At 45.5% G+C, this 21,334-nt stretch overlaps 1 protein-coding gene across 1 annotated transcript in view; it reads left to right on the top strand.

Annotated features, from left to right (window-relative positions):
* The window catches only part of ASPSCR1 (ASPSCR1 tether for SLC2A4, UBX domain containing), a 902,109-nt gene that overhangs the window by 39,711 nt on the left and 841,064 nt on the right, over positions 1 to 21,334 (top strand). The window contains exons 2-3 of the mRNA XM_078653432.1: positions 15,011 to 15,066; positions 16,020 to 16,134. Of these exons, the coding sequence (XP_078509558.1) occupies positions 15,011 to 15,066; positions 16,020 to 16,134 (171 nt within the window). The remainder of the gene's footprint in view (positions 1 to 15,010; positions 15,067 to 16,019; positions 16,135 to 21,334) is intronic.

The following is a 21,334-nucleotide window of genomic DNA, read 5'->3' as shown; positions in this document are numbered from 1 at the left end:
TTGGCAATACATGGCTTTAAGAAGAAATCAATGTATATGGACACTGGTTCGAGCGCCGAGTCGCAACCCGAGACAATGGGTCTGCCCGGGGGTACCTTGTCGTCTTTATGAATCTTCGGTAAGAAGTAGAGAACCGGAGTTCGAGGCATTTTCTTGTTGAGGAATTCATACTCTTTAGGTCCTAGGAAACCAAGGTCCAAACCCTCCTTAGTAAGTCGTGATATTTTGTCCTGAATTGCGTGGACTGGGTCTTCTTTTGACGGTCTGTACCATTCCCTGTTATTTACATGTTTTAAACCTTCGGCAAGGTACATGGGGCGTGGCCAAAGGACCACAGCCCCGCCTTTATCGGCTTGTTTGATAACTATTGAAGTGTCAGATTTCAGATCACTAATAGCTTTTTGTACGCCCTTGCTGATGTTATTCTTGGAAAAACTTTGTTTTCTCTCGAGTTTGGTAAGGGAAGACAGTACAGCCTGTTCAAAGGCTATGACTTGTTTTGGAATGTTTGAAGTTGGGGTGAAACGCGATTTCACTCTAAGTCCAGTCGTTTCCTGTGTGGACGTCATTTCGGCACCCGCGAAGAAAACTTTTAACCTTACCTTGCGGCAGAAGTCAAGTGCTTCCACTTTTAATTTTGTAAAGTCCGTCCTTTTGTTGGGAACGAATTTGAGGCCAAGGTTAAGAAGCATTTTTTCATCCCTAGAAAGGTCCCTATTAGAAAGGTTCACTACAGTAGATGAATCTAGTTGTTGTTGTAGTTCTTGTTGCGTGTTTGCATTTGCCAAGGTTGCTTGAACCGAGGTCGCGACTGGCCGCCCCTGGACAAAAAAGGAGCCGGCCCTCGAGTGGCGCCTCGTCTGTTAAAGTTGGATTGTCTTGAGTCAGAGGAGGAGTCAGAAGAAGAAGAAGTATCTGAGAAGGTTAAAAACTTATTTCTGGATCTACCCTGGAAGGAGTTTAGGGCCCCTCGTGACTCACCAGAAGTGTAAAAAGGGACCTTATGGTTCATACTATTGAAACAGCCCAACGCATTTGCAGCCAGGAGGAGAAAGAGATAGAAGATCTGATTAAAACAATTCACGACAACCAGACTACGACTGAAGCTAAGGCACTCCTTGATAAAATCGAAAAGGAAATTGCCACCTTCAAGGATTACTCCTTGAATACCAAAGCAGCTCAGTTTGAAAAGGATTCGAAATCTTTTCAATTGGAGAGGGTATATCCTTTTCTTAAAGAGGATTTTTACACTTCTGGTGAGTCACGAGGGGCCCTAAACTCCTTCCAGGGTAGATCCAGAAATAAGTTTTTAACCTTCTCAGATACTTCTTCTTCTTCTGACTCCTCCTCTGACTCAAGACAATCCAACTTTAACAGACGAGGCGCCACTCGAGGGCCGGCTCCTTTTTTGTCCAGGGGCGGCCAGTCGCGACCTCGGTTCAAGCAACCTTGGCAAATGCAAACACGCAACAAGAACTACAACAACAACTAGATTCATCTACTGTAGTGAACCTTTCTAATAGGGACCTTTCTAGGGATGAAAAAATGCTTCTTAACCTTGGCCTCAAATTCGTTCCCAACAAAAGGACGGACTTTACAAAATTAAAAGTGGAAGCACTTGACTTCTGCCGCAAGGTAAGGTTAAAAGTTTTCTTCGCGGGTGCCGAAATGACGTCCACACAGGAAACGACTGGACTTAGAGTGAAATCGCGTTTCACCCCAACTTCAAACATTCCAAAACAAGTCATAGCCTTTGAACAGGCTGTACTGTCTTCCCTTACCAAACTCGAGAGAAAACAAAGTTTTTCCAAGAATAACATCAGCAAGGGCGTACAAAAAGCTATTAGTGATCTGAAATCTGACACTTCAATAGTTATCAAACAAGCCGATAAAGGCGGGGCTGTGGTCCTTTGGCCACGCCCCATGTACCTTGCCGAAGGTTTAAAACATGTAAATAACAGGGAATGGTACAGACCGTCAAAAGAAGACCCAGTCCACGCAATTCAGGACAAAATATCACGACTTACTAAGGAGGGTTTGGACCTTGGTTTCCTAGGACCTAAAGAGTATGAATTCCTCAACAAGAAAATGCCTCGAACTCCGGTTCTCTACTTCTTACCGAAGATTCATAAAGACGACAAGGTACCCCCGGGCAGACCCATTGTCTCGGGTTGCGACTCGGCGCTCGAACCAGTGTCCATATACATTGATTTCTTCTTAAAGCCATGTATTGCCAAAGTCCGATCGCACCTCAGCGACACAACAGCTTTCATCAAACACATTGAGGGACACCCATTCGATGACCAGACTGAGTTGATGGTGACACTTGACGTCGCCTCGCTCTACACCCAGATACCACAGGATGAGGCGCTTGAGGTCATCGAGCTATATTTAGACCAAAGGGAGAGACCCCACCGGGTACCCACCAACTTCATTGTGGCATTAGCAGAAATAACTCTTCGTAGTAACTACTTCAAGTTCGAAAATAGCTTTTACGTTCAAATCAAAGGGACAGCCATGGGTTGTCCCTATGCACCGGAGCTGGCTGTGCTATACATGGCACAATATGAGGAGCGTTTTGTCCTTAGTGCCAACCCCTTTTCAGGACATATCATTCAGTGGCTAAGATACATCGACGACGTCTGGCTCCTGTGGCAGGGGAGCCAGGCGGACGTCGAGCAGTTCCATTTGTGGCTGAACGCTCGGCACCCAGACATCCAATTCACACTCAACCAAAGTCCAAAAGAAATGACTTTCCTGGACGTCACAGTAAGCACCCATGAGGCTAAGCTAATTACCTCCTTGCACAAAAAGGAAACAGACCGCAACACCATTTTGCATTATACCAGTTCGCATCCTCAATCGTTAAAAAATAATTTGCCTTATGGGCAACTGTTGAGGATCAGGCGAAATTGCACTAATCTTTGTGATTTTGACTCTCATGCAACACGATTCTGCAACGAGATGGCAGAACGGGGGTACCCCAGAAAGCTGTTAAAACACTCTAAGAACAGGGCCAAATTTACCCCTAGGGAGACATTGCTTGAAAAGAAAGAAAAGAAAGATTTGCAAAAATTGGTTTGTGTGACAACATTCGGCCAACACACGAATCAATTTAAAAACATAATTAGGAATAACTGGCATCTTCTTGAGTCTTTAGAGTATCCTCTCCAAAAACCCATCTTCGCTATGCGTAAGAACAGAAGCATAGGACAACATTTGATCAGAGCAGACAGTCATATCACAGCACCCAAAAGCGACCTTGTCACGCAGTGGAATCTGAAACCCATATGCGGACATCATAAGTGTGGCAATTGTGTTTCCTGTTCAAGCACCATTGAAGGTGACGTTTTTGTAAACAATGGCATCAGATGGAAGCATGACAGCTTCACAAATTGCAAGACTAGAAATGTCGTCTATGCGGTGGTCTGCCCATGTGACAAAGTATATGTTGGCAAAACAAACCAACCGATTAATGCCCGGATTACCCAGCACCGCTCCCGGCTTAAGAAAAAAGTCATCACAGCCCCAATGGTGGAACACTTTACCAGTAATGGCCACTCTGAGTCTGATTTTAAATGGACTGTACTGGCATGGATTGACCCTAAACACTTTCGTGATGTGGATACAATGTTGTTGCGCAAAGAGGCGTACCTAATCCTAAAGTTTGACAGTGTAAATAAGGGTCTCAATAGCCTCAGTGAAATCAATAGAGCATAATCATTTTGTGCATGCTGTCAGACACTACATGTCCCACAATGCACTTTAATGGTCAGCCAAAACTTGAATTCACGTTTCACACTACAGGTCCCAGCATGCCCCATTACTGTGCCCTCCGCCTGATTGGCCCAACACAAGTTTGTTGGTTTGGCCACCTGACCGGCGATGCCCAGAGACATTCACATCTCTGAGACAACGCTGTGGAGCAAGTTCGTTTGATTGGAACTGACACTGTGGTAAGCATGGAAGCAGCCGTTTTTGTAAACTGTTCACTTAACATTGACATGACAATGCGGTAATGCATCCCCCTCCCATTCACCTGCAGATCTTGATTCGAGCGTTTGGTGAAGGACTCGCAATAGAACCCCCAATTTGGACACAGTGAATTTTTTGTCCAAGTAAGTGGTCTGATTTTTTAATTTAAACGCGACTAGCGCTTGTAATTGAATTTAAATAGCAAAGCGGTAACAGGACACCTCCCGCTTTTCCCAACAGAGGTACAACTGTCTCTCTGCATGGTAGAACAGGGACTACATAACAGAACCCACCTTGAGGCTTTTGCAGACCATCGTCCAAGTAAGTTTTTTTCTGAACACCAAGGGGCCCATGCGTGTATTGAATTTGTGAATACACAGTGCACTAAGACGCATTCCACCGCCTTTTTTTCCAGAAAAGTAAAAGAACTTCACCACCAGCGACATAGATGTGGCTTGGCTTCCACACAAATGCAGGTAACTGAGTAACAGATGGTTATTCAACCTCCCCCCCCTGCGCATCTGGCCAACGCTCACTGACTCTATTACTTTGTTGCAGTGCGGGCCACCGAGCACAGACGACATTCCTTTCAATTCGTGATTAACTGTGGGCAGGAATCATACAAGGTACAAACTGTTTGTGTTACCTAACTGCCTGGAGATTAATGGTTAGAAGTCGCGCCAGTTAGTAAAATCATGCTTTTGTTTTTCATTTTAAACAGTGCCCATGGACTAGATAGAATCCGCCCTGATGAGAATCCTGAAAGCTGTTAATCAGGATTCGAAACGCGTCGGCAGTCGTTTATTTGCCAAATTGTCATTTATTGCGGAAATCTCTTTTGGTTCCTGAAATTCATTTGAATAGCTCCCATTCAGGCTCTGTGAGCATAACAATTGGTTCAAATAAATGTTTCTCACTTTCTCTCTGGGTTTCTAGACATTGACAAAGAACCCTGGTTTTTCAAATGTAATAAGTTTTTATGGTCCATGTATTCAATGTGATGTTGGCATTTGTGAATATGCTAATGTTTTTGTAAATTGTTCACTATTTTGTTGGGTTTTGCACTTGTGATTTTGATTTGTTTGTGAATATATATATGACTCAACCATGAGGTTGATAGTGATCTGAGTTCTGCTTATTGTGATTTTCTCTCTTTTTGTAAACTGACCATTCAATTAACAAACATAAAATGTTTTGTGTAAACTAACAAATTGTGGTTTACTCGTACTGTAAGTCAGTTTGTACTTTAATTCACTTGGGGGCATAGGCAATTTTTTTCTATGTTCATATTGTGAGGCCCTGCCTACCCTCCTTCCCATTGGGCCCAGCCACATTTGTGTGTTCCCGGTCGGCTGTCATGCAGCACCCTGCTCCGTCTCGTGTCTGAGCCCACAGCTCCTACACTCTAATCAGCTGCTCTTCCGTGTTTCTGTTTTTCCGCTTGCTGCTCTCTGGCATTGTCAGTACAGGGTTAGGTGAGGCTGCCGGAGCACTGTAGGGGGCCGAGACCTGACACTCTCCATCCCACTTGAGCCAGTGAATACGTGCACAGTGACTAGGCTGGTTTTGCATTCCTGAACAGTTGCCTTCATGTGATTGCAGCTTTTTAGGTTGAGGCTACCGTCGCACTGCGAAGCAGTGGGCGGAGCCGAAATTTTATGAGTTCAACAGTGGTGCTTTAACCCGCCTCTCTCGTCCATTGGCTAGCTTCGTAAATGGAGGCTAGCCATTGGAAGAGATGTGTGTCAATTACTCTTTTCCCCGCCTTGATGCGATCCGTGGGCGTTTCTGTCTCTTTTTTTAAGTCCCGCCCCCCACACCCTCCCTCTCGCCGAGGTCCCAGTCTATTCCTCCTGTAATGTACCCTTTACTACCTCTTGTATTTTGTTTGCTCACAATTGTCACTTTTGCCTCATGTAACTTAACGTCTGCTTTTGTAATTTGTTCACTCGTAATCTTCTCATGTATCATTCCTGTTCCTATTGTGAAGCACTCTGACACACCGCCTGTAGTGACCTGAAGGGGCCGCCGCGCTGCCGGCGGCGACCCAGAAGTGCTTCCCCCCAGGACCCGGAAGTATAGGCAGCCAAGCAGGAAGCAGCGGGAGCCTACCCCGAGCTCCTGCACCCAGGTAGAAAGTCGCCGGTGAGCTGATAGGGATGTTCTTCACTCCTACCGTGCCACCAGATCCACTCTAGCCAGCCTTGAAATCGTTGAGTAGTTCTATTGTTTAAGGTTAACGTGACGCGGCTAGCTGGCAGACAATCCGCTCTTGCCACACTCTGGGTCCGGGTGTGAGTGTTGATACTTCCGGTGATCTCGGGCCGCTGCTTTCCCTCTTCTGCAGAGTCCAGAGCTGAGGAAGCGGCGGAGCTGCAGTGACAGGACCCGCGCCCCCCTAGCCTGCTGAGTCGGTTCACCATGGCCCGCTTTGCCCTTCTACTCCCATCTGCCTTCGCCCTGTTGTTTTTCGGCGTCGCCTCAGCTTCTGACGTGCTTGAGTGAGAGCGGGGTGAAGCTGTGCGGGCGGGAGTTCATCCGCACCGTGGTCATGTCCTGCGGGGGGTCCCGGTGGAAGCGCTACTCCCCGGAGTTAGGCCAAGGCAGTACCAACCCCTACAGTGAGTACTCATGGTGGGGCGGCGGTCTCCCCAGCTACCCTGTCTGCCCCTTCCCGACCCTCACTAACTCTCTGTTTCTGCTTTTGTTTGCTCTGGGTGAAAGTCCTGTGAGGAAAAATAAATGCTGCAACCAACGGCGCATATTCAGCAGCGGTTATAAGTTCCATGACTAGATGGTACTGTCCTGTCCAACTGTCCAGGGCAGAACTGCTGGTCTGATGCTTCTGAAATAGACTGCGGGCATTAGAGGGTTCTCTCAGAATTCTGAAGCTGCCTGAGAGGGCAGTGAAGAATGGTTCTTTCTTTCTCTTCCACTCGTGTCTTTTCTCGGCTCTCACACAGACATCTGATTATCTGGTAGCAACCTATATGTAACGGAAACTGCAATCACCGAGCTGTTTACAGATAATTACATATAAGGAATGTGGTTCTGGCATATGATTGTCAATGCTATTTATAAACAAAAAATATTACTTGTTTCAAACTGCCTAGAACAGCTGGCGTTTAATCTTGCACCCTTGAATTTAACTAACCACTGCACCCTCTGCTCACGTCTGAACTTACAGCGCCCAAACTTTTCAAAGTGCCTAGAAAAGACATTCACTGCACCCTCTGCTGATGCTAACGTCCGGCCTTACAACGCCCGAACGTTTCATAGTGCCTAGAAAAGCTAGCGTTCACCAACTTGCAGCCTAGATCCCAACAACTAACCATTCACTGCACCCTCTGCTCATGCGAACGTCCGGCTTTATAGCGCCCAAACTTTTCAAAGTGCCTAGAAAAGCCATTCACTGCACCCTCTGCTCACGTCTGAAGCCGACCAGCCGTGTGTGAGAACAGACCCCAGGAGCGGCCATGGCGGGTCGTGGAAAGCTGATTGCTGTGATCGAGGACGAGGACACCTGCACCGGCTTTCTACTGGGGGGGCATCGGGGAGCTGAACAAAAACCGCAAGCCCAACAATTTGGCCGTGGAGAAGGACACAAGCGTGACTGAGATAGAGGAGACCTTCCGGTGAGAAGGGGGGGGGAGGAAGTTACCAGGGAGGTTGGTGTGGGGAGATAGGGGTTTCGAGAGTGTGGTGTAGTGGTTCGCGAGACACAATTATTTACCCCAGCCCTTTAAAAGAGGGCTCTTTGGTACCGTTCCCGTTTCAGACATGTGATCGTATTTATGAACCTCGTGAAGGTATTTAAGTGGGGGGCATCATAGGGTCGTGGCTTAAACACGTACTCTAAATGTCTGTGATTCCCAGCTGACGAGTATGTTGTTGTGTCTCTGAGCCTTCTGTTAATCCCTCTCTTAAGATGTGTAACATAACTGCCATACACCCAGAACCAGCCAGGACTGGGCGCTATTTCAAGAGAGAAGCCTAGAAGTGGATGGCAATGTTTTCTAAACATATTTTTGACACTTTAGTGGACAGGACTCTAACTCTGATAATTTCAGTCGTATTGGGTACCCTTCCCATCTCGTGCTCATCTGTGCATGAAGGTAGAACCTGATACTACGGGAGGAGACCTTCAAATCATGGGGTCCAGGATCCCTTTGGCTCACCTGTCTGTGAGTTTATGCACAATACAAGGACTTATCTCCTCACGAGTAGAGATATCTGACTTTCTACTCAGATGTACATGATCCTGGGTTCTTTGGTACCAAAGGAGGTGACTAACTTAGAACCTGGTGGAAAACTCTCTGCTTGGAGGGCTCATGAGTGTTATTGATACTCCCTGAATCTGATTATTTTACCATAATTGCCTGTACTGCTAAAAACCAACAGATTTGTGACACGTGGGCACATTCCCCTCTTGCTGTCAGCATCCGTTGCGGTAGAAGTGGGCGAGCCACTGAAACCTCGAACTAGAAGCCATGCTGTGGCACAGCTCGTGGTTCTCTTGCCTAAAAAAGCCTCCATTCACATGAGTTAATGTGGTGACAGCTGCCCACTTGATTACCTGGGGAACCAAGAAAGTACAGCCTCGACAGGCAGGAATGTTTCTCAGTGCATGTTCGAAAACTCACTTTTTAAAAAAAAAATACACTATTTTAGAATTTTGAAGACCCTTATCGTATTTTTACATGAAAAATCATTTAGAGGCTTGGCTTGTGCACAGGCTCTTAGAGCCTGAGCCGACTCTTAGCTCGGCTCTCCCAGTTAATTTGTTGGCTTACCTACCTCTGCATAGCAGTTTTGTGAACAAATTGCAAATTGAGAACCTCCCCTCCAGTGCTGCAGCCATACATGGAAGCGCAGTCTGTGTGATGTGGAAACCTAAATACATATATTTTACAAATCCGTGACCTCCTTTGTGTCACTGTCTTTTGGGAAGTGTCCTGCGTGGATGTGGCAGTAAGTGCATTGCTTCCCCATCCCCCACACATTTTGACATAATGCACTTGTTCTGCTTTTCAGAAAAGCAGGAATGACTAACTCTTGACTTCCCCTTTCTTCAGGACGTCAGCGTGCTATCTAAATTTAAGGTTCTGTTTCAGGGTCTTGCAGCTTTTTCTTTCCAAATGGGACTTTTAATAAACCGTGTACAGGCTTATTTTTCTGAAACTTGTTTAAATGTAAATTATTCTGTGTTTGATTTTGATTTACATAAGCGCTCCCCTGCCTGTTCTTTGCAGTGTGTTGTTTAGGAGGGGCAATAACCTACAATTACCTCTTAAAAAAATGTAGGTCATGACTACTCTCTACTACTGTGTGTGTGGCTCTGTCTGTGTGTGTGTGTGTGTGGCTCTGTGTGTGTGTGTGTGGCTCTGTGTGTGTGTGGGGGGCTGTGTGTGTGGGGGGGGCTCTGTGTGTGTGGGGGGCTCTGTGTGTGTGTGTGGGGGGGGCTCTGTGTGTGTGGGGGGCTCTGTGTGTGTGTGGGGCTCTGTGTGTGTGTGTGTGTGTGGGGCTCTGTGTGTGTGTGGGGCTCTGTGTGTGTGTGTGTGTGGGGCTCTGTGTGTGTGTGGGGGGCTCTGTGTGTGTGTGGGGCTCTGTCTGTGTGTGTGTGGGACTCTGTCTGTGTGTTTGTGGGGCTCTGTGTGTGTGTGGGGCTCTGTCTGTGTGTGTGGGCCTGTGTGTGTGTGTGTGTGTGGGGCTCTGTGTGTGTGGCTCTGCAGGTGTGTGTGTGTGGCTCTGCAGGTGTGTGTGTGTGTGTGTGGCTCTGCAGGTGTGTGTGTGTGGGGCTCTGTCTCTGTGTGTGTGGGGCTCTGTCTCTGTGTGTGTGGGGCTCTGTCTCTGTGTGTGTGGCTCTGTATGTGTGTGTGTGTTGCTCTGTATGTGTGTGTGTGACTCTGTCTCTGTGTGTGTCTGTGTGTGTGGCTCTGTCTGTGTGTGTGTGTGTGTGTGTGTGGCTCTGTCTCTGTGTGTGTGGCTCTGTGTGTGTGGCTCTGTCTGTGGCTCTGTCTGTCTGTGTGTGTGTGTGTGGCTCTGTGTGTGTGGCTCTGTGTGTGTGGCTCTGTGTGAGGGTGGCTCTGTGTGTGTGTGTGTGTAGGTGACTCTGTGTGTGTGTGGGGCTCTGTGTGTGTGTGGGGCTCTTGTGTGTGTGTGTGGGGCTGTGTGTGTGTGTGGGGCTCTGTGTGTGTGGGGCTCTGTCTGTGTGTGTGGGGCTCTGTCTGTGTGTGGGGGGCTCTGTCTGTGTGTGGGGCTCTGTCTGTGTGTGTGTGTGGCTCTGCAGGTGTGTGTGGCTCTGTCTGTGTGTGTGTGTGGCGGTCTCTGTGTGTGTGGCTCTCTGTCTGTGTGTGGCTCTGTCTGTGTGTGGCTCTGTGTGTGACTCTGTCGCTGTGTGTGTCTGTGTGTGGCTCTGTCTCTGTGTGTGTCTGTGTGTGTGTGGCTCTGTCTCTGTGTGTGTCTGTGTGTGTGGCTCTGTCTGTGTGGCTCTGTGTGTTGCTCTGTCTGTGGCTCTGTGTGTGTGTGTGTGGCTCTGTGTGAGGGTGGCTCTGTGTGTGTAGGTGGCTCTGTGTGGGTGGCTCTGTTTGTGTGTGTGTAGGTGGCTCTGTGTGTATGTGGGTGGCTCTATGTGAATGACTGTGTGGGTGGCTCTGTATGTGTGTGTGGGTGGCTTTATGTGTGTGGCTCTGTGTGTGGGTGCAAATGCAATAGGTCTTGTATTTGCGAGAGATTAAGCTATTGGCATTGTAAATGACAATGACATTTATTTATATGTTTTAAAAACAAAAACGTAAATAAAAATAATGTCGTGAGCAATGCCAATAGCTCTAACTTTAGCAATGCCGAGACCATTTCATTGTAAATGCTTGTTTTATTTCCTGTTAGTGGCATTCTTGATACAGAAATATTTTAACACCTGCTCTGTGGACAAAAACTCTGTTTGCGTTCTAGTCACTGCTGGCCTTGAACGAACATGTTATGCCACATGTTCTTTTTAGATTAAGCTTTCCATTGAGTCGTTGATACTTAAAATATATATCGGTTCCAAGTGACACAAAAGTTATTATGGTTCATTCACGTCTATTATAAATCGCAGATTCTTCCAGTTGGAAGGTCTTGCGACAAGAACATCTCTTTCGTATTGCTAAGCTCATAGCTGCACGGCTAAGTCCTTATTACTTCACGTCAGGTATGTGTTAGTTTTTTTATATTTGTATATAGCGCGAACTTGACCCGAAGGTATCAGAGCGCTTTACATGAGCGCCGGTTACAATATAGACGGACACATTCATTTTTAGGCACGGGGATATTTGCAGCCAGATTCATGAAAGCAAAATCGGCTCGCAAAGGGCCAGATTATGAGAATCTGGCCCTTTGCGAGCGCTATTTTTGCTTTTGGGATTCATCATCCCAAATGCAAAAATCGCAATTCTAGAAATCGCTAAATTGCGATTAATTGCATTTAAGGAATCTCAATTTGAGATTCCTTAAATGCAATTCATGAACCATTTTAAAATTGCGAATTCGCAATCTGGGGCCGCTATTTACCGCGAAGTCTAACTACGTGGTAAATTTTTCTAAGTTGTATGTTACACACACACACATGTCCTTTGGACATGTGTGTGCGCAACACCAGTGTACATTACCATTTCAGGTGTGCAACAGGGTGTCCTTTGGACACCCTGGCACCCTTGCAATTGCTTCCTTATTTGCGATTCGCTAATTGCCAATCGCAAATAAGGAATGACTCCCCATTCATTCCTATGGGCCTTTAGACCCATAGCAATGAATGGGAAAGCCATTCCTTATTTGTGATTAGCAATTGATGAATCGCAAATAAGGAAGCAGTAGAAATCGCTAAAAATATTGCGATTTCTACATGAATCACGTTTTGCGAGTCTTTAATAGCGATTCCTTAAAAATCGCTATTAAGGACTCGCAAAACATGACCATGATGAATCTGGGGGTAAGCGATTTACTCAGAATCACAGGATGCTTGAGCCAAGACTCGAAACTGATTTACCAGCTTCAAAGTCGGCCGCTCTGGCCGTTAAGCCACTTATTTATTTAGAAGTAGTTTGTTAATATAACAACACATATCTCCCTCTGGTTTCGTTGAAATGCAGAAAAGGTGCAGTGCGAGTCCATAAATGAAGGGAGGCGTCCTTCGCCGATAGCATTCAAATTATTGCCTCCGAAAATCTCTCCTTGTCCTCCGCCCTTTGAGAGGGGAGGGATGAGGCGGGCGGTTGGAAAAATCCCCCATACAGACCCCTGCAGTTTTGGTTGTGTTCCAATGCGCATGGATGTTTAAAGAAATATTGTTTGCATATGTACCCCATCCTCAATTATTTGTTTCTGTTCCATTATTCGTTGTTCCAGGTTTATTGTGTGGGTTTGAGGATGGGGACTACCGTTCTTTAGCACTTTTCGGGTTCACGGGTTCCTTGTTTTGAGAACTGTGATAGCCCCTCTGTAAATAGCTGATGCCATCCGTGTCTCAGATCTTCCAAACACTCTTTGCGCGCCCCCGCCCACCAAACCATGGCACTGACTGAACGTCTGTGAGCTTTATGGGTGCCGCCTTCGGTCACAGTTTTCTAAATTTTATTACTTTCAAACAAAAAATCTGCATTTCAAAAAAGTACGCAGAGGAAAATAAGCTCAGGTATATACGTGATGGAAAAGACGTGAATACTCACCTTTAAACAAAGTCTGTTTTTATTTCCTAGGGTTTTATGAACTTGCTCATATTTAACTATGGCACTTGCTTTGAAAATGTCATATTTTCTTTGACTGTTCTAGTGAACAGCGAAAAAAGGGAACTTTTATCATAAAATGACATCACTGGGCCCAGGTCCCATAGAAATGTACAGTCAATATGGGTGTTTTTCAGTTTTGGTTTATGAAGAAATTATCTGAGACATACAGTTTGCTGGAAACAGCCAGATTTCTCATCAATGCCCACAGTTCAGGTGCCAGAGTTTACAGCAGGCTGGGGCTGTGGCTCTCACGCTAACCTGGCCCGTGCTGCGGCGCTATCGGAGATTTATGGGGAGAGGTGTGTGTGGGCTGAAAGTGTTTTGGTTTGGCGTGCCTTCTAATAGTATCTAGTCACATCGGCCGTTACCCCTAAAGAGATCATGAATGTATATCCTGTCTCTCAGTACTACACACCTGCTGTGCCCAGCTGCTAATTGATGTGTACAAATATTACTATTCATCACAAATCCATATTCTGAAGTGTATCTTTCACCCCAAAAAACTAAGTGGGCAAGCCTCTGCCACAATAAATACCTCTTGCAGCTTGGGCGACCACCTCTGTGAAACCCTTCCCAAACACTGGAAACTGGCACCCTTAGACCAACCTTTTCATTTGTGTCTGGAAACATCAACTACGAATGAGACTACATGCAGCAGGAGGGGTCCTTGATATGCATCAAAGAGGACCGTTCATTGGCTAACTAATAATCATCTCAAGCTTAAACCGCATAACACAGAATTCCTTCTGATTTCACCGCTGAAAATCTCAGAAAGGATAATGGAATGGACTAAGTTGATCACTGCGCTAAACTGTACTCCGAATCTAGTAGACTCAACCAAGTCTCTTGGAATTGTGCTAAATAAGAACCTGAACATGCAAACCCACATTAACGTGATGGCAAAAAATGCCTGCTTCCATCTGAGCTATCTTAGAAAACTGAAACCATTCGTAGCTACATCAGACTTCAAAAAGGCAGCCCAGGCATTACTCATCTCGAGGATTGAGTATGGATGCACAACTTTATCAGGACAATCCAAGATTTCAACTGCCCCAATAAAAGCTTGTCTCAAGGCGACCACAAGACTCGGAACAGGCTCCAGAAAGTTTGACCACATCTGAAAGCACTTAATTTGCTACCTTATGAAGCAAGAATCCGACTAAAGATGGCATGTATCACACACAAAGCAATATATTAAAAAACGCCACTATACCTAGCCCAGAAAATCACATTATCAGGAAGTAGCAGATTATCAGGGAGCAATGAAGATCTCTTACTGAAATCTGCCCTCTTCCAAAAGAAGAGAACTTATGACAGAGCATTGTCTGGTGCTGCACCAAGAATTTGGAACTCACTCCCCCGAGTATTAAGAATCTCGTCCTCTTTAGTTTAAAAAAAAAGAACCTAAAACTTTTCTTATGAGGAAATTCTTCCCATAATAACAGCAGACCAGGCACTGTTAGGATACTTTATAGATCATGCACTATGATAATACACATTGATCTCTAGTAGTAGTTAGGACATGTATGTATGTTTTTGAAAGCACAAATGTCTCACTCTCAATTATTTACGCTTGTTACTTTTGCTCAAAGGTCGTGTCAAACCTGCTGTCGAAAGTTTAAGGCTATGTAATTGCAAAGCGCTCTGATACCCTAATTGGGTCATGTCCACGATACATAAAATACAAATAGATATGAGAGGTAGTTTCACCAGCTTTTTTGGATTATAGGCGTGAGACAGTCAACCAGCATTGTGAGCCATTTGCAGGTGGTAGGTTAACCTTGCGGGTGCTCTTGACTGGGGATGGTGGTGGCTTTTGGTAGGGGCCATTAGCATGAGGCGGCCGCAGCAGGTTTTAACATAGATGGCTTCAGTGGAAGCTTTAACATGGGCAGCTGCACTGGAGGTTCTTGAGCCGGGTGGTTGTGGTTCTTGGCACGATGAAGTTGTTCCTGGCAGTGAATGCTCCAGGCATCAAGCAACTGTGCCTCGCAGTGTGGGCCTTGGGCACCTGGCCTGGCCTTTTATCAGTGACTCACTGGTGAAACAAATGTCTGAGCTTATTGTGGCAGAAGAGACTCCTGGTGCAGGTGCACTTCATTGTATGAATCTTGTGAAGTTTTTTCCGGCCAAGGCACATATGCTCTCTATTGTCTGGCCATTCTCTGAAGTGCCGTCCCGCCCCATCGCTTTTCTTTAACCTTTATCAGAACATCTAATTGATAGAAAGTCTCAGATCCTGAGTAGGTCTTCTGCTCTTTTCTTTACAGGTGTTGGAGGAAACCTGCAGGAAGCAGAATTTCAACCCGGACGAGTTTGATTTGAAGTAAGAATTCAGATTCTACTGCTGGACTCCCATGAACATAGAGGTTGGAAATGGGGCTGTGTCTTGTCATGCTGTAACGGATTACTTAATGACGGGATATGAAATATGGCCCGTTTTCCACTGAGATGCATTTGAGAAGGAAAGTGGGGCAGTGAGTGGGCAAAGTCAGGAATACCACACACAGATAAACAGGGAAGCTGTAGCGGGGAGTAGTCTCCAAGAAAGAACAGAATGGTGGGCACCATCAAAATGTAGAATTGGCAGAAGATGTAAAATGGTGGAGCATGTTGGGTAGACATTTGCATTAGCGGTAATATGCAGGCACATGAGAACTGCAGAATGTAAGGCTCTCAGTAGCAGGAGCTGAGCTCGATGGCAAGAGCCGTAGAAAGGGGAAAGATATCAACATGGGGGGCAGAATTATATTCGAGCGGATCAGTTATGGGGCAGTAGAATGTTCATCAGCAGTAGCTCTAAAGATGGCTTTTGAATGGTGCAGGAGGGATGCTACTGGCTTGTCGTGAAATGTGGTTGCAGCACACCACAGGAACTAGTCATTGCAAAGAGTAGGGGTTGTGTGGATTACCGGTAGGGGCTTTAGAATGGGGTATGTTGGCCAGAGTTCAGAATGAGGCTAATTTCCAGTAGGATTAGTGCAACTGGGTGGCATGAAGAGTACAGGCATGGAATTAATTAGGTATGGGCTTACGGGAAATTAGCACTATAACACAAGTTGACACCTAACAGTGGTGGCACTGGTAGGGGGTATGCAATGGTGGGGAAAGAGCTTGGTTAGAATTGGTACTTTTACTGTGAGGAGAAGAGATACACAGTGATGTTGCTCATTGATATTCCCCATCATACTGGGGTGGGTATTTGTTAATAACCCTTGAATCACCTCTCAGTGGGTACATATGGGAAGTGCTCATCACATGCTCTGCACTTTCTTGCAGGTTCCAGAGGCTGGTACTTGACCTCTCGCTGCAGTGGAGATTCGCCAACCTGCCAAACAATGCCAAACTGGAGATGGTGCCTGCATCCCGCCTCCGGGCAGGGCCTACAAACACGGTACACTCCCTATCCAATGACCTCTCCTCTTATAAAATGAAAGACTGTTCCCCTTCCCCTCTGATCAGCCCTTCAGCACCCACCCATTTCAGTAGCACAAGCAGTACTGGCAGGCACCTGCTGCATAATCTCATAGAATGGCTGTTCTTTGGGTCTTGGATGAGAGTGAGAAGTGTCTGCGTCATGTAGCTTCGGGATGAGAACTATGCTTCTGAGTTTTGGTTTGGGGCAGTGAAGTATCCACTTTAGTATTTATGTGGTCAGAAAGGTATCTGCCTCTCTGCCTTTGGGGAGGACCTTGTGCCATGACCACCTGTGTGGTGGTAAGTTGACTTGAGAGTTGGGTGACTGGTGTCTGTGTTTAAATTTGTCATAGACAAAGTACCCTGGAAGGCACTAGTGCCACTTGATGCGTTCTATTTCTTCTGCACGAGCTCCTTATCACGTTTTAGGAACACTTGAATGGATCGTATGGTACAGCATTTGACCATTGGAATCACAATGCCCCAAGACCCACGTGGTGGATATGCTACATCCTTTTGTGAAGGTTCTGCTTGAATGTATGTTTTATTTGGTAGGTTCCAGGCAAGGATGTGAGCCAGCCATCTAATTTGTTGTCTTAGTGTGCAGCTTCACTTCGTTTATCTGATCTGTGAAGCAGGAAATCGACGTGATTTATCTGGGCCCTACTCCCATGATTAATTTGAAGCGTGAGATGTGAAACTTTGATCTACCATCCTTTTTCAAGACTCTCTATCACTTGTCCAAGGCCCTGTTTGGCAAGGTATTCAATAGGTAATATTTTGACCACAGAGAGATTTTTTTTTTATTTTCACAAATTGCACCTCTTTAGCCCTGATGAAGTTTGTACTTAATCAGGGCCACTTGAATTGTGTGATTTTGCGGCTGCAGCGATTTTTTTTTTTTTTTTGCATAATTGTAGATTTGCCGTATTTGCCACATAATCCACCATCTGCCACATAATCTGCGATTCCAACAAAGAAAAGTGTTTATAGCTCAAACAGTTCAAAAGTTAATAAAAACACAGCAACACTTGATGCAGCGCAGTGGAGGGCCCTTTGCAAAGTTTAACTGGCCACTTTTCTGTTGCTCATTGCTAGTTTTGGGTGTTAAACTGGTACTAATGAGGTGCAGCCAATACCAAGACGGCACCAACAAGTGTAAAAATGACAAAATAATGAAGTAATACTATTACAAAATGTGCCTCATTATGCTGCATAATTTGCCTTTTCTGGTTGCATAATTTACTGAACCCTTCCGCATAATTTGGCTCTTCCCTGCCGCATAATTTCAGTGGCCCTGGTCATAGTAAGGAAGCGCTATTGGGGTTTAGCTCACCAGGCTGAGTCTGAAAGCAGCAGTAATAAAGCTGAGGATCCAGATTGATATGGTATATTGCTTCGTAATTAAAAATTACTGTCCATTTGTCAGACTGGATCCATAGGTTGTTCCCAGTTTTATAAAAAGGCAAACTTAGAAGCAAATGTGAGGAGATTCTGTTTAAGTTTGAAATCTTGTTGCCTCCCCTTTTGTGAAATATAGAGGGCTGATGGACGGGCAGAAAGCTAATGATCAATTGTGCCTATGTTTACTTTGGTGTTCCACAGGATCTGTTCTGGTCCTTCACTCTTCTCACTGTACACTCTTCCCCTCCCTACTATCATGTCTGTTTACAAGTGAGAATCCTCTATGTAGGTGTTTTTGAACATATCACTGCTCCACTGCTGACCAATCAGAACTCGTGTTAATCTTCTTTTCTCTTTTCCCTATAATACACACGTTTCCTCCTATTTTACTCTGCTTCAGTTGCTCCCCTTATATTGTGAAGTCTAGTTTCACTTCCTTTATCTAGTCTTTAAATGTTCATTATCAAGCTCCTCCTCCATATTTATGTCTTTGTTTCCTCTTTATAATTCTTTTTCCCCCGTTTGCTCTGTTCTTTGTTCTTGTCCTATATTCAATATCCTTCCTGTGCTAGTCATCTCAAATGTAACAGTTCACCATTTCTACCTAAATTAAAAAGCAATTGAGAGATCAGCTCTTGGCATCATCTAACCACCTTGGATTGTTTGTTCATAAGCTTTTCTTTGGTTGGCGTTCTCGTTTCACAGCTTTCTTGAGTTGGGCAGCTCTTCGGATAGAACCACAGTAATAAGTAAATAATGTATAATAGTAAGTGACTCTTGGAGACCTACTCCTGGCCAAACCCATACCAACTCTCCAAACCAGAATTATACACTTAAACATGTCTTTCTCTGTGTTGGAAAGTGATTGAGCTGTGCCTTTGTGACACCCACACCTTTGGCTTTAAAAGAGGGCGGTAGTGTAGTTGGTACCATCAAGTGCCACATGGGATTGCAGGAAGTTGTTCTTTCCAGAGACTTGTTGATGGAAAAGAAAGAACACACAAGTCCTGTGGCTTGCCATGCCTGAAATACTTGCGTGCGTACTAGTGTGATGTGCTTGTGTGCTGTCATAGAGTGGTCTTTTTGTGTGTTTTCTGCTGCTGCGTTCTCACTCACTTGATAGACTTGCTGTAGCCTGATTTAGTAACGGTTTATTAATTTACTGTTTCTTTTGTAATTGTGAGTTGTATGGAATTATTCTCTGGCTATTTGCTTTCTACTTGTCAACCCTGTTCGTGAAATCCTCTAGCAGGCTTGGTATTTAGGACTCAAGAAGTTGCTTTTTGCTTCCTGGTGCTACTACCTAGTATTTTCCTTACCCTAGTCTCTGTCCTCACACACTTGTCCAACCCTTTTCTGCACCTCGACTGTCGCTCACAAAAGTTATCTTGCTCCCCCTTGCTCTCACAGTGTCTCTCACATGTTCGTCTTGTACCTGTTTTGACACTGTTTTCTACTTCCTTTTTTTGGCTATCATGATATTCGTTATATATTAGTTTATTTTCTGAGTTGTTGTCCTGCCTTCACCTTTCCCCTATATACTTGTTTCGCCCCCGGATGCAGATCTCTCCTCTCTTGCCCCTATCTCTCTTCTTTTGACCACTGCTTGCTTCTCTCCCCTCATCTCACACATGCTCCTTTTCCTTCTCAGCTGATTATTTTGGAATGTCTCATCCCACAATTGTACATACTTGTCTGCCCCTTATCTTGCCCTTTGCATGCCTATCTGTCCCTTTTCCTTATGCATTTGTCTTTTTCTGATGTTGCTCCAGGCATCCTTGTCTGACCCGACAATTATCTGGGCTCTCACACTCACCTTGATTGGCCTTTCATATCCGCCCTGGTCTTGCCTCTCAATCTTGTTGTTCACATGCTTGTTTTCTCCCTGCATTGCATTTGCATTTGTTTGACCTTCAGCTGGTTCCTAAAGTGACACAAATTTAACTTACAAGTAACAGGCCTTGTTGGCCAGAACAATAAATGAGTAGCCTGTTGTCACATGCGCACAGCACCAAGGAGTTTAAACTCACACAAGTTATCCTACCATGTTTCTTTTCTTTGGTTGCATTGTTAAAGCATGTTTTTCCATTTGTAAAGGACATTTAACGGTGCTTATATATCTATATGCAATAATGTGTTTTTCAACCTAGACTGACAATCTAGTGTGTCTTTGGCCTTGTGGAAGTGCTGCTCCTGCAGATGCTTTCGAAGACCTACTGAAGCACCTGGGGGGGGGGGCGTTCTGACGTAGATGCAGCTCTTGAAATTCCTATTGTGTGGTTGCAGTGTTTGACATTCTTCCTGAGCAGGCAGCAGTTTACCTGGATATCCCTACTTGGCATGACGTTTTCTGTTGGTTTATTGAGCCTGGCTTTTGCCTCGTATCTGTATGGTAGTGGTTTGTCTGTCTAATTGTAGTTGTGGGAATCCTTTCTAGGGTATGCTCAGTTTTCATTTTTAAGAAGTAAAATACTGCAAGGTTCACAATTATTGTCTTTTGTGACACTCTGAGGGGGCATGGATTGCCGCTAAGATTATTAACCTATGGCTGAGATTAACGTAGTCCATAGACACATTTTATGTACTCCTCAGAGAGATGCTCTAAATGTGATGAGAATGCCTTAACTTGCGTCCTTTGGTTTACCTGTTGCAGGACTCCAGTTTCTCTCTACTGACCAGGCCAAAACCTGCTTGGTGATGCTTATGTTCCAATTATAATAGTACCTGGCCTGGCAGTTCGGGCTTGACTGTTCCTATTGGACTGGATCAAGGCCGATTTGCCTTTGGCTGGTTCCTGTCTGAGGTTGCATTGTGGACAAACAAGCATTTACAATGCAATAGGTCTCGCAATTGCAAGATTTTGAGCTATTGGCATTGTAAATGAGAATGCCTTTCATTTTATGTGTTTAAAAAACCTGGCATTGTCATTTACAATACCAATAGGTCAAGTTTTGAAATGCGAGACCTATTGCATTGCAATGCTTGTTTAATTTGTGTAACGCACACTCTGCAGAGACCACCACGGCATTGGGTTCACACGCACAGAAAAGGTCTGTATGCGCTGTCCTCGAGGACGCAGAGCCTTTCCAAAGCCACAGTAGAGAAGGTTAAACAGTAAATGACGGGCGCGTCCCCGCGGCGCCCTCTGACCCCGTCCCCAGCAGACCATAAGAAAGGGGCGGTGGTCTACATCCACCCAGGGGTGCACTGGACCTGCATCAGCGCGGGTACCACAACAGGGTCCATGGCTGTGATGGAAACAAAGAATGTAGCGCCTTGTTTAATGGCCTGTGCGCTGATCCGTGGCGCTCATCCTGCCAGTCTTGGGTGGGAGAGGCTTGCCCTTCTGGGGGCTCTGCCCTGGAGACACACCCTGGCTGCGCAAGGACTGCCTGAGCAAGGTCTTCAAGCGGATACAGAAGGGTGAGGTCTTATGGGGAGGGTCGGCTGTTACATCCTTCACCCTTTCAGTTCCTAACACCGCAGCTCATACCTGGTCTCCAGCTCTGCCCTTTGTGATTTTCATACTATGGATTTGAATTGATCTGCTGTTTCTCTTTCTATATTTACTGCCCTCCCAGGAAGAAACTCTTTCCGGTTCTCTTCTTATGCCATGCTCGGTCTCTTCAGGAATTTCTAGGGTCATGTTTTGCAAACAGTACTCCTGATAGTGAATGGCTCATCCCCCAGGTGGGAACAGCCTTACAACCGGTGGTACCATATGTGAACGCCCGGGGTGGGAACTGTGGCTCTTACAGACACCACTGGGGGAA

This window comes from Lissotriton helveticus, chromosome 7, assembly GCF_964261635.1.
Source record: "Lissotriton helveticus chromosome 7, aLisHel1.1, whole genome shotgun sequence".
Taxonomy (NCBI): Eukaryota; Metazoa; Chordata; class Amphibia; order Caudata; family Salamandridae; genus Lissotriton; species Lissotriton helveticus.
This window is presented reverse-complemented; position numbering and strand designations above follow the sequence as displayed.